We start from the raw sequence: 13,892 nt of genomic DNA, 5'->3' as shown, positions 1-13,892 counted from the left end.
GTCCAGAGCTCTGCTAGTGCCCCTCAGGCCTGACCCATAACACCCCCCCCCCATTATCCCAGCCGTAGGCTTCCCCCAGCTCTCCTAATGGCCCTCAGCGCGTGCGTACCCCCCCCCCCTTACCCTTAATTCCAAGACCAGCTTGCACTAGTTGTGGTGAGGTCAAATTATGTGAAGTGATTTTGGTGAAGTCCTATTAGTGCAGAGGCCCCCAACCTGTGGGGCATGCTCCCCTGGAGGGCACAGAGGAATATTCGGGGGGGAGCAGCTGGGGCCTTGGCCAGCCCCTACAGGGTGATTGGGGGGGGGTGCCACCCAGCTCTGCTCCCAGCCCTGCCCCCAACTGTGGCCCCAGCCTCTTACCCCTGCCTGCGTCCCTCCCCCCCCCCCCCCGAGCTGCAGCCCCACTCCCAGCCCTGGCTTGGGGGGAGGGGCATGGACAGGGGTAATGGGGGGGGGGCACGAGGTAAAAAGTTTGGGGACCACAGCATGAGCGTGACCAGCGGGCAAGTGTGAAAAATTGGGGCACTTTTTTTCTGCGGGAGGGTGTGACAGGTGTCAATGTATGCAAAGCCCCTAATATTGGGGTGCCTGGTCCCCCAAAGTCCCACCCCACTGGCTGCAGGGCCTGGCTTCCCTCTCCTCTGGCAGTGCCGGGGTTAATGTCCGGCCCGGCCCAGCCCAGCCCCACCTTCAGAGCCAAGCCCTGAAGTGCTGACAAAGGCGGCAGGGCTGGGCCAGGCCCGGGTCCAAGGGGCTGTGCGGGGCCAGGCCCCCCTTCCCCGGCAGCACAGGGCCCTGCTGCCAGCACTGCAGGCCAGCCCTCCTCCATGGCTGGGCCCGCCCCTGAGCCCAGCCCGGCCCCCTCCACTCCACACAGCCCAGGGCGACAGCAGGGAGCCTCGGCTCACCACTTCCCTGGCCAGGCAGAGTTGGCTGTGCCCGCCCGAGGGGCTCGCCTGGGGCTGCCCCGGGGCACGGTCCCAGCACCGCCAGGCTGGGCAGTAGCCGGGGGGAGAGGCCCAGTTTCCAGACTGCAGGAGCTGTTGCAGCTGGAGCTGGGGAACGAGGCAGCCAGCTCCTTGTATCGCTTTCCCGGGGCAGGGCCAGGCCGGGGGGGTCCCAGCCGCTTGCTGCCTCCAGGGCCCGGCCTGTGGGGCTGACATGAGTGCAGGCGCCTGGAGGAAACGGCTGCGAAGGGACCCGCAGCCCTGCCAAGCGGAGAGATGATCAGTCGGCAAGGTAAGGACTGGAGCCCGAGCCCTGGCCAGGCGGCCGGGGCGAGGGCAGGAGACACTGGCACTGGGGGCAGCCAGGGAGGCGTAGAGCCGCAAACAGCCCTGCCCAGAGCTGCCTTGGCAGGGCCCCACACCCAGAGAGCAGGTGCTTTGATTAGACACCTGCCTTCGGCTGTGAGACATCAGGGCCAGGTGCAAGGAAAGCCGTTTTCCCAGCTCCCCCAGGCTGGGCAGAGCTGGCTCCTTGTCCCCAGGGCCGAAGAGTCAGGCTGGGGCCCAGCGACACCTGGGAGTGAGGATGGGCTCTGGCTGCAGAGCGGCTCTGCCCGGTGCCAACCCCACTGGGATCCCAGAGTGCGGGCGAGTTTGGGGCACTGGTGGGTCGGAAACCTGAGGAGCTGCCCTGCCCTGCCCTGCCCTGGGCTGCTTTGCCCAGAGGTGCCTCTGCAATTCCTCCTGCACTGGCTGCAGTAGCGACCCCCTGCCCCTCCTGCTGGCCCCGCAGTTCCCAGCTCTGCCCAGCACCAGCGCGGGCCCCTGCGTGGGGCTAACGCCCAGGTGCCCGCCAGGCCGTGCCTGACTGGAAAAAGCCCAGCGGCTCCCCTAGGCGTGTCCGCCAGGGCACCTCCGTCAGCCAGCTCCAGGAGACGCTGCAGCCTCAGCGCGAGCGAGGCCCAGAGACCCTGGGCACGGACTGGGCCACGGGTGCTGGCACCAGCAGGGTCCTGCTGGTCTCAGTGTGCTGAGGGCCTGAGCTGGCAGCTGTGCCTGGGGGTCAGCTGTGTGCTCACCCCCCGGTGCTGGTCCCTCGGGCCTTTAGCCCTTCGCTAGCGGGCAGGAGGCACCTGGGCTCAGGCTCTCTCCCGCCACTGCTGCATCCACCAGGCCTCATGGGGCTGTCGTGTGACATGTTTCCCTGGAGTCCAGTTTTGTCAGTGGTCGTAGGCCAGGGGTAAAGTAAGGGGGAACACCCTCTTCTTCCTCCCCTCTGGGGACACGGCCCTCCCCTCCTCCTGGTCTGGTGTGGTGAGAGCCCACCCCCCCAGGTTCAGGCTGCGTTCCCTTCTGATTGTACGTGACCACATGGGAGCGCGACCAAAGTGGGACCCTGTTGTCACAGAAGGAGGAGATTCTGGAGCACTTGCAGAGGTTCTGTTTTGTGGGATGTAGATTGGGCAGACCCCTCCCCCCCAGCACCTGCGGGCTGGGCCTGTGTGGGGTTCAGTGCACTGTATCTGTCACACTCAGACAGTACCAGACCCCCTCTCTGCAACCTCGCAGGGGAGGGGTGTGTCTCGCGCTCCCCTGGGCTCATGCGCTTTCCACAGCCAAAGCAGCGTGAGTTTTGGTTCTCTGTCCGTTTAGGGGGCAGACAGCCTCCTCACACTGGCCCTTGCTGGCTCCGCTGTGTTAGTCTCAGGAGCCAGGCCACGGAGTGAACAGGCTACAAAGACTGACTCTCTGGCCGGGGAAGGGTGAGCTGGGCAGCGTGTTTGCGAAGCCGGGTCAGCCGCTGCCCGGGCTGAACTGGTTTTGTAGGCAGAGGGGTTTTAGGTTCCAGGGCTGGCAGGAGCCTGGAACCCCTGCAAACCCAATCAATCCAGCTGGCGTCCCAGGAGATCCCAGCCTCTCACCCGCTCAGGGTGGGGAGGGACTCTGTTTACATTAAGGCTTATTCATGCTTCACCCGCTTCCTCTTTCCCTTCTGGGGCCTGCAATACACCAGTGTGGGAAGGTGACACAGACAAAACCACCTTCCTCTTCCAGCCAAGAGGAGATTTTTTTTGGGGGGAGGGGGGTTGTCTCCCCACCGGGACCACGTCCCTGCAGAAATCCCCAGGCCCAGAGAATGGGAGCAGGGACCCCAGGTGGCCTGAGTCTAGGCTCTGAGGGACACAGATCCCCTTGTTCTGTGCTCTGTCCCCTGCTGTGAGCGCTGGATGCTGCAGGACTAGCAAGGCAGCTCAACCCTTTTGCATGAGTTCCTAGGTCCAGAAATGTGCCCTGACCTCCCTCCTCACCTCCTCCCCCACACAGAAGTCCTTTGTTTTTCTTGCTGCCTCCATAACAAAGGGAAACATTTGCTGACAGGGATGGGACCAGCCCAAGGTCTGTGCAAAACCTTCTTGTTTGTGTGAGATCCGTCACTCTGCTAGGCCCAGGGGCTGCTGCTGGACTACAGGAGCTGGCCTGCGTCGGGCTATAGAGCTGGGCTGATGGCGCAAGGAACTCGTCCAGAGACACATTCAGCTCTCCAGATGGAAATGGATCAGGCCCCTGCTATCCCAGCCCTTGGCTCCCACGCCCACCTCTGCCTGTGTGCTTCAATCCCAGCCCCCAGCCTGGACCCAAGCCCCACCTTGCCATTACAGCCCTCTTTTTCTTTTGGTGAAGGCAGCATGTCCGTAATGTGAGGTAGCCGTCAGGCAGCTCCGAGCAGGCTTGGCTCCTGTCGCCCAAAGACCAGCTTGGGGAGCAGGGGGATGTCCAAACCCAGCCCCGCTGAGAGCCAGCCCTGGCCCGGGGGGAGCCAGTGGGCAACACCCATTGTGCGTAACTGCCCTAGCTTATGGCTGCTCTCCCCTGCCGGAGCGTGGCCTCACATGGAGACCATGATTCCCAGGATGCAATGCAGCCAGAAACCTCTCCCCTCCTTCCAGTGGAGCTACCAGCCCTGCTCCTGTGGAGACGTGGGATCCCAGCATGCCGTGCAGCTGGGCGCACCCCTGGGATTGGCCTGTCTGCCTTAGGGCCAGATGCTGAGGGTTGGGGTTGCAGTGTAATTCCGGCGTGTTTGGGGTAGGTGGGTACAGTCTGTCCGGTCTCTTGCCTTCAGGCTCAAAGGAATCGGATCCACAGAACCACTAGTTCCATAATTTGTGCCTGGCTTCAGCAGTGACCCTTCGTCTTTCACTGCCCGGTAAATCAGCGGTGCAGGGTCTGGTCCACTTTCACTGGTGTGCCTGAGGGGTCCCTGATGGCAGGGATTGATCTGGTGGGTGGCAGACCCCTTCCTGGTGTGGGTACGGAGAAGTGCCACGGGGCAGTGATGAGTGGTGACGTGTTATATTCTGTGTTACGTGATGCTCTGACGCTGTCTGAGGGCTCTCTTGTGCTGTTTCTCCAGACACTCAACGGGCAGTGGCGATTCTGACCAGGTACCAAACCACGCTGAGGGCTCCAGAGGAGCAGCAGTTGAAAGCCTCTATCGGAAAGGTCTCGCACATCTTCCGAAGTGACCTCTTTCAGGCCCTGCTGGGTAAGTGCCTTCCGCCTAGTGAGCTGACTGCTGGCTTCGCACTGAACAGCCACCCTGTGGCTGACACACACGCGTAACCCTCCCCTCTCAGGGTGCGGATGCTGGGGACCCGGGCTCTGATCTCCTAATGTCTGCGGCAGGAGCCCAGCTTCTCGAGGGAGTGAGTTCTAAGGAACTTTCTGCAGCCCGTTTTCTACACTCTGGCTGGGGCCAGGGAAGAGCCCTAGAACCCCCTTTGTCTGCGGGAGTCAGCGACCTGAGCTCAAAACCCAGCTCCTAGTGTGGCTGTACAGTGGCACAGAACGATTCCATTCAAAGCATGTGAAAGAGCTCAAAGCTTCAGGACAGCTGGAGCTGTTAAATGGCTTAACCTGCAAGACAGTAACTGTAATAGTGAAAGGCAAAGCAGGTCATGCATAGGTCCTGTGGACTACGATTCCCAGAATGCTCCTCTCACTGACTGGTCTTAACCTTCTAATTGACGCCTCAGTCTTTCTTTTTCACTGCAGATTTGTGGGGTAATGTGGATTTTTTTCACCCCTAGGATGCCCAGGCCAGTGCACGTTAAGGGGCCTTAAAGTTTTATAAAGCACTCCTTGCAGTGTTCAAACATGATGGTGTTTATGGCCCGTCAGCTATGGATCATGTGATGGAGCTTTATGCACCTTCCCCTCGCGGCCCTGCCACACAAAGCCTGCTTGTGTCGGGCATTGCTTCTCTCTATTCTTATTACCATCTCTTGGGGAGAAGTAGGTTTTTCTCCACTTGCTTCCTGTTGCAGATAATATTTCACAGGTTTGGGAAAGCAGATCCCAATGCAGCCCTGTCTTTCAGGAACTCCGAACCTGGAGTATTTGCAAGGAATACGATGTGTTGAAGGAAAAGAACTATACACAAGAAATGGCCGTAATAGGCAGCCCCATCTTGCAGGTCAGAGGACTGAAAATGCCTTAGATCACAGCGCAGCAACTCCCTGGAATTACATCAGCGCAGTTGGAGTCTTATTAGAAACTAGACAAATACAGTGAGAGAAACTCCCACACTATCCTGTTGAATTTTTACACACACCGACTTCCTACTTTCATGCCCCTTTCCTGTTCACTTCCCATGAATTTTTCTAGCAAACAAATTAATGGCCAGGACTGTTCCTGGAAGCAGCAAATTTTAAGCGATTACTACAGACTATTCACTCAAACGAAATCCTGAGTCCAGGACTGGCAGAATTCCCGGCAGAAACCCGCTTTTAACAGTAACCCTTGAGGGGCACAAACCCAATCATGTGACTTATGTGTCCAATCAACATTAACACAACTCCAATTCTGAATGCTCCAACAAGCCAGAGACAAAAAGGTATCTGCAGGAATTAGTCTGCTAATAAGTTAGAATAATGAATACATGTGTGAGAACCACCGTCTGTTTGTGGGCATCTAAATGAAATTAACTTGGCCTCTCCCTAAGGTACTTGTATGGCCCCTATCACCCTAGTACCTGAGCTCCTCACGATCTTTAATGCACGTCCCCTCAGACACCTGGCGAGGCAGGGACGTGCTAGCCTCCCCATGGTACACAGGAGAATGGAGGCACAGAGAAGCCAAGTGATTTGCCTAAGCCTAGGTCATATATGAAGTCTGTGGGAGAGCAGGGAATTGAACTAGGGTTTCTTGAGACACAACCTTACACTCCAACTCCTGCCTTGCTAAATGAATGACTATGAATGGTTAATGACGGTGCATTTGAAGCTGGCGAGGCAGGATGGGTATTTCTAGGATGCTGGCTCCCACCTCCTTTCCTGCTGTTTTACATGGAGATGGATGGATGGATGCTCTGTTGGCAGGCTCAGGGCCACACTGCTGCCTCACTCGCTCCCGCTCCGTGTGACTGCTTGGGCCCTGCAGGCACAGCATAGTCAGAAGCTTGTCAGCGCCCAGGTGCGATGGCTCCTGGGCTGCTGGGTAGTGGGGGTGTGGCTCCATTTGCTGAATCATGTGGGCTCAGGCTATACAGAAGAACAGGTGTTTTGAACAGAGAGAGAGAACCCAGTGGCCAGTAATGTCTTTCCACCTCCCATTTCCAGGCCTGAGTAGTACAATTTGTTTGGATGGCATCTCTAACCATATCCCACCAGACTGAAATCCAACCTGCCTATACGTCTGGGGTTCTCAAACTTCACTGCACTGCGACCCCCTTCTGACAACAAAAATTACTCCACGACCCCAGGACGGGGGGCTGAAGCCTGAGCCCCCCCAAGCCCCGCCGCCAGGGGCAGGGGGGCCAAAGCCGGGCAGGGGACCTATAACCTGAAGCCCTCAGGCTTTGGCCCTGGGTGGTGGGGCTTGGGCTGCAGCTTCGTCCTCAGCCCCAGGCCTAAGCAAGGCTAACGCCTGCCCTGGTGACCCCATTAAAACAGGGTCGTGACCGTTTGAGAACCGCTGCTATAGATGATTCTCCTTCAGAATGGGCTAGGGAAATCACTCCCTGCGCTGTCTTTTCCTCTGATCAACTGATCGGGCAGGGATCTCTGCTAAAACTATTGTGGCTTGCTCAGTGGGGACACACGTTAGTTTTCTGGGCATTAAAAAGAAGAGTTAGCTGTTTGATACCAAATGTATAACCATCTAAGAAGAGTGTTTTGTTTTCATAGACTGCTAGATTCCAAGGCCAAAAGGGACCATTGTGATCATCTAGTCTGACCTCCTGCATAACGTGGGTCACAGAACTGTCCCATAATAATTCCTAGAGCAGAGCTTTGAGAAAAATATCCAATCTCAAGGTAAAAATTGTCAGTGATGGACAATCCACCATGACCCTTGGTAAATTGTTCCAATAGTTAATTACTCTCACTGTTAAAAATTTGCACCTGATTGCCAGTCTGAATTTGTCTAGCTTCAACTTCCAGCCGTTGGATCATGTTAGATCTTTCTCTGCTAGACTGAAGAGCCCATGTATTAAATATTTTTTTCCAAGTAGGTACTTACAGACTGTAATCAAGTCACCCCTTAACCTTCTGTTTGTTAAGCTAAATAGATTGAGATCCTTGAGTATAGACTATACTATAAGGCATGTTTTCTAATTCTTTACTCATCCTTATGGCTCTTCTCTGAACTGTGGCCGATTTATCAACATCGTTTTGAATTGTGGTCACCACAGCTGGACACAGTATTCCAGCAGCGGTCGCACCAATGCCAAATACAGAGGTAAAATAACCTCTCTACTCCTACTCAATATCCCCCTGTTTATGCATCCCAGGATTGCATTACTCTTTTGGGCACAGCGTCACATGTTCAGGTGATTATCTACCACGACCCCAACATCTTTTTCAATCACTGCTTCCCAAGGTAGAGTCCCTCATCCTGTAAGTATGGTCCACATCCTTTGTTCCTAGTTGTATACATTTATATTTGCTTATGCTAAACAATCTGTTCCACCTTGTATTTATTGGTGACACTCTGAGTACCTTTCCCAGACCTAAAGAAGAGCTTTGTGTAGCTCGAAAGCTTATCCCTCTCACCAACAGAAGTTGGTCCACACATCTTGTCCCCGTAATATCCTGGGACTAACACAGGTACAACACTGCATACAACAATATGGTAATTTTATATCATTCTAGTTGGGCAATCAAAATGTCGTGTGGTACCAAGTCAAATGCCTTAGAGAAGTCTAAGGACATTACATCAACACTATTACTTTTATCAACCAAACTAGTAATCTCATCAAAAAAAGATACCAGGTTAGTTTGACAGGATCTATTTTCCATAAACTCATGTTGATTTGCATTAACTACATCACCCTCCCCTTTAATTCTTTATTCAGCGAGTCCCATATCAGCTACTCCATTATCTTGCCCGGGATTGATGTCAGGCTGGTAGGCCTATAATTGCCTGGGTCATCCAATTTGGCACCACATTAGCTCTCTTCCAGTCTTCTAGAACTTCCCCAATGCTCCAAGTCCTATTGAAAATCACCTTTACCGGTCCAGCAAGCTCCTTAGCCAGCTCTTTTAAAACTCTTGGCTGCCAGTTATCTGGACCTGTTGATTTAAAAATGTCTAACTTTAGTAGCTTCTGTTTAACATCCTCCAGAGATACTAGTGGCATGGAAGGAGTGTTATCATCACCTTGTGATGAGACTATATCCTCTGTTTTTCCCTAAAATACAGAAAAGAAATATTTGTTGAACACTTCTGCCTTTTCTGGATATTATTGATAATTTTACTATTTCCATCTAGAAATAGACCAACACCATTGTCAGGATTCTTTATGTTCGTAATACATTTTTTAAAACTTCTTCTTAGTGTCCTTATCTATGCTGGCCATAGATTTCTCTGTGTCCCTTTTGCTTTCCTTATTAATTTTCTACCATTCCTAACTTCTCATTTATATTCATTGCTATCAACTTCCCCTTTCTTTCATTTTGTTACATTTTTGTGTGTGTATTTTTTATAGCTGCATTCACTTCCCCTCTAAAACAGGTCTTTTTTTGAACCAGAACAGCCTTCTGCTTGATTGTGGGATTGTGGCTTTTGGGGCATCTCGTAAAATGTCCTTAAATTATTTCCAATTATCTTTCAGATTTTTCTGAACAAATTCTTCCTCACGGCCAATTTGGCTCAAAATTATTTTCAGCTTTGTGAAATTGGACCTGCTAATCTGCCAAGTGTATATCTTACTTGTCTTAATTTTATACTGTTTGCACATTATAGATGTGATCAAGTCACGATCACTTGTACCCAAGCTACCATTAATTTCAGTTCTGTGTGGAGCCAGCAGGGGGAACAACAAATCTATAATAATTTTGTGGGTTACATAAAAATGAGGCCATTAAAAAATGTAACCCCTTGGTGAAGGATTTTTTTAAAAACATAAATAATTTGACATCTAGAACCCAGAGGCTGCTCCGCTTTGTGCTGTACCAGGTCAGGATAAATTCTGGGCAGGAACTAGTTATGAGTGTCTCTTAAGATACAAAAATATAAAGACAATACCAGGGAACAATTTACAGCAGAAATAATCTTCAATGAGACAGAGCAGCTCCCTATCTGAACTCTTCTCCTTGGATTCCATCTGCCAGATGCCTAGAGACTCCAGACCTCAAGGGAAATGTGCAGCAATTCCAAAGTGTCTTCAGAGGTCTCTTAAAGGGATGTCTGATTCCCCAGTCCCTTGGAAAGAGAAGAAATGCCCCAGCTCTGCTGTTCCCCCCAGACCTCAGAGATGTGTCTCAGGCTCGTATGAAATCTTCTCAGTAAACGGTAGTTCAAGTGAGAGCTCAGGAGCATCTGGTTAGCTCTGGCCAGGTGGTGAGAGCCTGGAGGATCCATCTATCCATTCTCAGTACACCCTATCATGGTAATTAATGCCAACCAGTTCTCTTTCAGGCATTTCTGAGGTTCGTGTCACCATATGACCTAGGCAGTTTGCATCTTTACCACACGTAGCTGCACCCAGAACCTGTTTCCCGCACAGCAATCCAACAGAGGGTGTTCTCCTTAGTCTCTCCTCTCCTGCCCCACTGTATCCTTGCATTCTGCCCCTTCTTCCCTTTTCTGATGGGTTCCAGGAGCTCTGTCTTCCCTCCCCGAGAGATCGTCCTGGGAACAATGACAGAGCTGTTCCATGGCTTTGGAGAGGAATGCAGAGCCCTCGTCCTTGGCAGAACATGCTACAGCTGGTCTGGGGGCACCGTGGTGTCAGCAGGAGGCGTAAAGATAAACTGGCTGGTGGTGTTTTGTTAGCGCAGGAGTGGAGTTCAGTCTGGCTCAAAGCAGGCTAATCTGGGGGAGAGGCTGAGTCCAGCAGGGAGGCCCTGGCCAATTAGCTGGAATTTCCATATCAAATACATTTGAAATCCACAATATTTGTTCCCGAGCCAGGTTTCCAGAGTCCTCTCTGAGGGTGTGGTTGGTTTGGAATAAACAAAATCCAGTGACGGGTCAGTGAGTCCCTGTGAGCCCGAGTGCAGCTCCTACCGTCCACACCACAGACAAACCATGTGACACGCAGGGGTAAGTGTGCAGATGCTGCTAACCCAGGGCAGCTTCGCTGGGTACCTTCTCCTCACTCCATGTATTTGTTCTATCCACCAGCTGTTGTCTCATCACATGCATAGATTATAGGCTCTTCCCGTCTGGGACTGTCTTCCTACTCTAGGTGTGAACAGCGCCTAGCATCACTGGGTCACCGAGGGGCTAGCACAGTAGAAAGGGACTCTGGCGAGGGCTCATGATAACATTAACCTGTGAAAATGGGGCTCCGCCTGGGTGGAATCCCCTTGTTGCGTGTGGCTTTATTGCCCTTGGTGGCAGCCAGTGGGGCTGGGTAGCTCTGGGAGAGACGAGGCCGTTTCAGTCCCAGTCGGTTTGCCGTCTCTCTGGTCACTTTCCCGCTGGGGTGGTGTTTCTCCAGTCTGGAGCCCAACGTGTGCGTAAATCCCTGGGGTTGGCGGGGAGCTATCCCAAGGGAGGAGTGGCATTATTCTTTGTTTGGTTAGTGCCCAGGCAGCTTGGTAGCCCCACTTGCCTGGGCTCTGTGCAGCCTCACAGAAGGGCACCTGCTGTGGCTCAGACTGCTGGGCTGAGGAGGAGGTCTGTCACTTTGTGTGCTTTCAGGAATGTGGTGGCTGCTTTCTTTAGGCCTCTGTGTGTGCCCTGGGGGGACCCAAAAGCATGTGTCTGTCTTCAGAACTGGGGCACTCACACTCCTGCAGGACCTGGGCGGCACCTGCCTTCCTCTGCTAGTGCATCCCAGCGAACAGGGCCGCCGGGGGGGGGGGGGGGGGGCAAGTGGGGCAATTTGCCCCGGGCCCCACAGGGGCCCCCACGAGAATATAGTATTCTATAGTATTGCAACTTTTTTTATGGAAGGGGCCCCCGAAATTGCTTTGCCCCAGGCCCCCTGAATCCTCTGGGCTGCCCTGCCAGCGAACAGGCCTTCTCCTCAGGGATTGTGTGTCGTTACCGGGCTAGGGCTAGGACGGGGTTGCTTGCTTTGGGGAGCGACTGGTGGGGGCGGAGTTGTGTCCGGCTCTGCGCCGGGAACAGGCCATGCTTGGCTTAGAGACACTGGATGAGAGGGTGATTATTTCCGGACAGAGTGCTGCTGCTGCTGCTCAGGAATGCATGAGCACTGGGCTCAGGCACAAAAGAAATTATCTGGTCATGAGCAGCAAAAACAGGATTTGCTGCCTCTTGCCTCCTGGCCTTTTTCTTAATGTGTTTGAGGCCTTTGCCTGCTGGTGAGCCAAGTTTGTGATTTGTAGTGAAACTGCCCAGGGAACAGTTCAGGCACTCGGGCCTAGGGGACCATGGGAACAGCCAGCTCTTATAAACATGCTTCAGGAGCCTCATGATGATTCAAAAACTGCAGCCTGTATGTGATTTTGTGTGTGAAGGAAGGGACTGCCCCATAGTACCCTGGGGTATAGGGGAAGGTGCACTAAACTGCTATCCCAGAGACCATACATTCTAGACCTAGCTCTTCTCCTAGCTACTGTTCGTACGGCTGTGACAATCACAATCCTTAGTACGAGGCAGGGTTTCAGTCCGTGGGGGATCACTATTATTCACCAGCTTTACAAAGAAGGTAGTTGTACTTGCACTTTAGGCAGAACTGGGAACAGAAATCAGGTTTCTAACATACCAGATGCCACCTTGCCATATAGCCTTTCAGAAGGATCATGCTAAATTAGGTGCTTGTGTAATCTACGCTACAAGAGTGGCTCTGTGTCACTCTCTAGACTATTGTGGGTTATGACTCTGTTAGTGCTTGTAGACTAAGGGTACCTCTACACTGCAGTTATACACCCGCGGCTGGCCTGTGCCACCTGACTCGGGCTTGGGGGGCTCAGGGCTGTTTAATTGTGGTGTAGCTGTTTGGACTCAGGCTGCAACCCAAGCACTGAGACCCTCCCAGCTCGCAGGGTCCTAGAGCCCATGTTCCAGCCTGAGCCCAAACGTCTACACTGCAGTTAAACGGCCCCTTAGGCTGAGCCTCATGAGCCCGGTCAGCCGCTGGTATCGAATTGCAGTGTAGACAGACCCTTAGAGATCTGCTTTCGCTTACGAGCAAAGATCCCAGGTTCAGTCCCTGCAGACAACCCAAAGAAAGGCTTGGTCATATTTGGCTGCGATGTTTGTAACCTTAGCCAAGAAGAACCAAGAATGCTTGTGCTCAGTGTCACAGGGCTGTCTCACAAATACTTGTGTAACCCACTGGCAGGTGCACGCTGGCTCCGTTTGGACCAACTTGCACAGAGGATAGCAGTTTCTTAGGCCCGGTCTACGCTAGGAGCTTAGGTTGGTATAAGGATGTTGCTCAGGGGTGTGTAAAATCCACCCCCCTGAGCACCACAGTTAAGCTGACCTAACCGCCAGTGTAGACAGCGCTAGGTGGACAGAAGAATTCTCCTGTCAGCCTGGCTGCCTACACCAGCATGGGCAGCGTCTTCACTGAAATGCGGGGCAGCGTTGTAAGTGCAGAGCTATTGGGGAAGCAGGAAAGGTCTGGACTCTTCATCCGAAGGGTGTGGGTGCAAACAAATACATCTCTGTACCAGAGTTCGCATAAAGGCCCTGAGACCTTGTGGGAGTATCATAGTCTGAACGACATTGTATGTAGAAGTGAAACTGGATGTGCTAATTGTTTTATTGTTGCCTTTGTATTAGCTGTATGTGGCTAAGGGAGAACTGTTCCTCTTGGAACAGGCACAGGGTGTGGCAGGCTGGGTATGTTTGAGACTCAGGGGGGCCTGTGTGTCTGAGCTCCAGAAAGGTAAGAACTTGATTGAATAATCTCGTCTTTCCAAACAGCTGCTTCATTCCCGAAGGTGCAGCATTAGTGCTCCTGGGGGACTGGCTGCCTCAGAGCATTGCTAATGGGCTAGGGTATCTTTCACCTGTTCATCACAGCTTGGAATTTTGTCCGGCTCAGCAGGGATTAAAAGTCGTTCCCAGCCAATGGCTGGTGGATGGACCCGAGAGGGAATTCGTTTGGTCCCTGTTCCAGTTCCCATGTCACACGCTGGCTCCCAGGCTTGGCATTAGACTGTAAGCTGCGGGGGCAGGGAGGGTCTCTGCTGTGTGTTTGTGCAGCGTCTAGCTGCAACAGAGCCCTGATATGGGCTGGGGCCTCTGGCAAGGGACCACAGTGCCATACTCACATCCATCTGGCCGAGCCAGCAGCACTGTGTTTGTTTCACACATGGGACAGGGGAGTGCAAAAATTAGAAGACAGCCCCAAAAGCCCAATCTCGTCTACGAAAAGTCTCCTGCTGTTTGGTCCCATCTCATGCCGCTTGAATGTTTGGGGCTGGTGATCCTGAGGCCGCTCAACCTCCTGCCAGTGGCTGCGTGGGCAGCCTGATTCCATGGCTCTCTCGGGAATCGTCCTCTCCATGTTCAC

General features: G+C 53.3%; 1 protein-coding gene across 1 annotated transcript in view; it reads left to right on the top strand.

The window, feature by feature from the left end:
• Positions 1-1,226: 1,226 nt before the first annotated feature.
• DLG3 (discs large MAGUK scaffold protein 3) overlaps positions 1,227-13,892 on the top strand; it is a 177,215-nt gene continuing 164,549 nt past the window's right edge. Inside the window, exons 1-2 of the mRNA XM_065411040.1 lie at positions 1,227-1,242; positions 4,366-4,497. Coding sequence (XP_065267112.1) covers positions 1,227-1,242; positions 4,366-4,497 — 148 coding nt within the window. The remainder of the gene's footprint in view (positions 1,243-4,365; positions 4,498-13,892) is intronic.

Source organism: Emys orbicularis, chromosome 9 (genome assembly GCF_028017835.1).
Source record: "Emys orbicularis isolate rEmyOrb1 chromosome 9, rEmyOrb1.hap1, whole genome shotgun sequence".
Lineage (NCBI taxonomy): Eukaryota > Metazoa > Chordata > Testudines > Emydidae > Emys > Emys orbicularis.
Note: the sequence above shows the minus strand (reverse complement) of the source record. Positions and strands in the feature narration are given on the sequence as shown.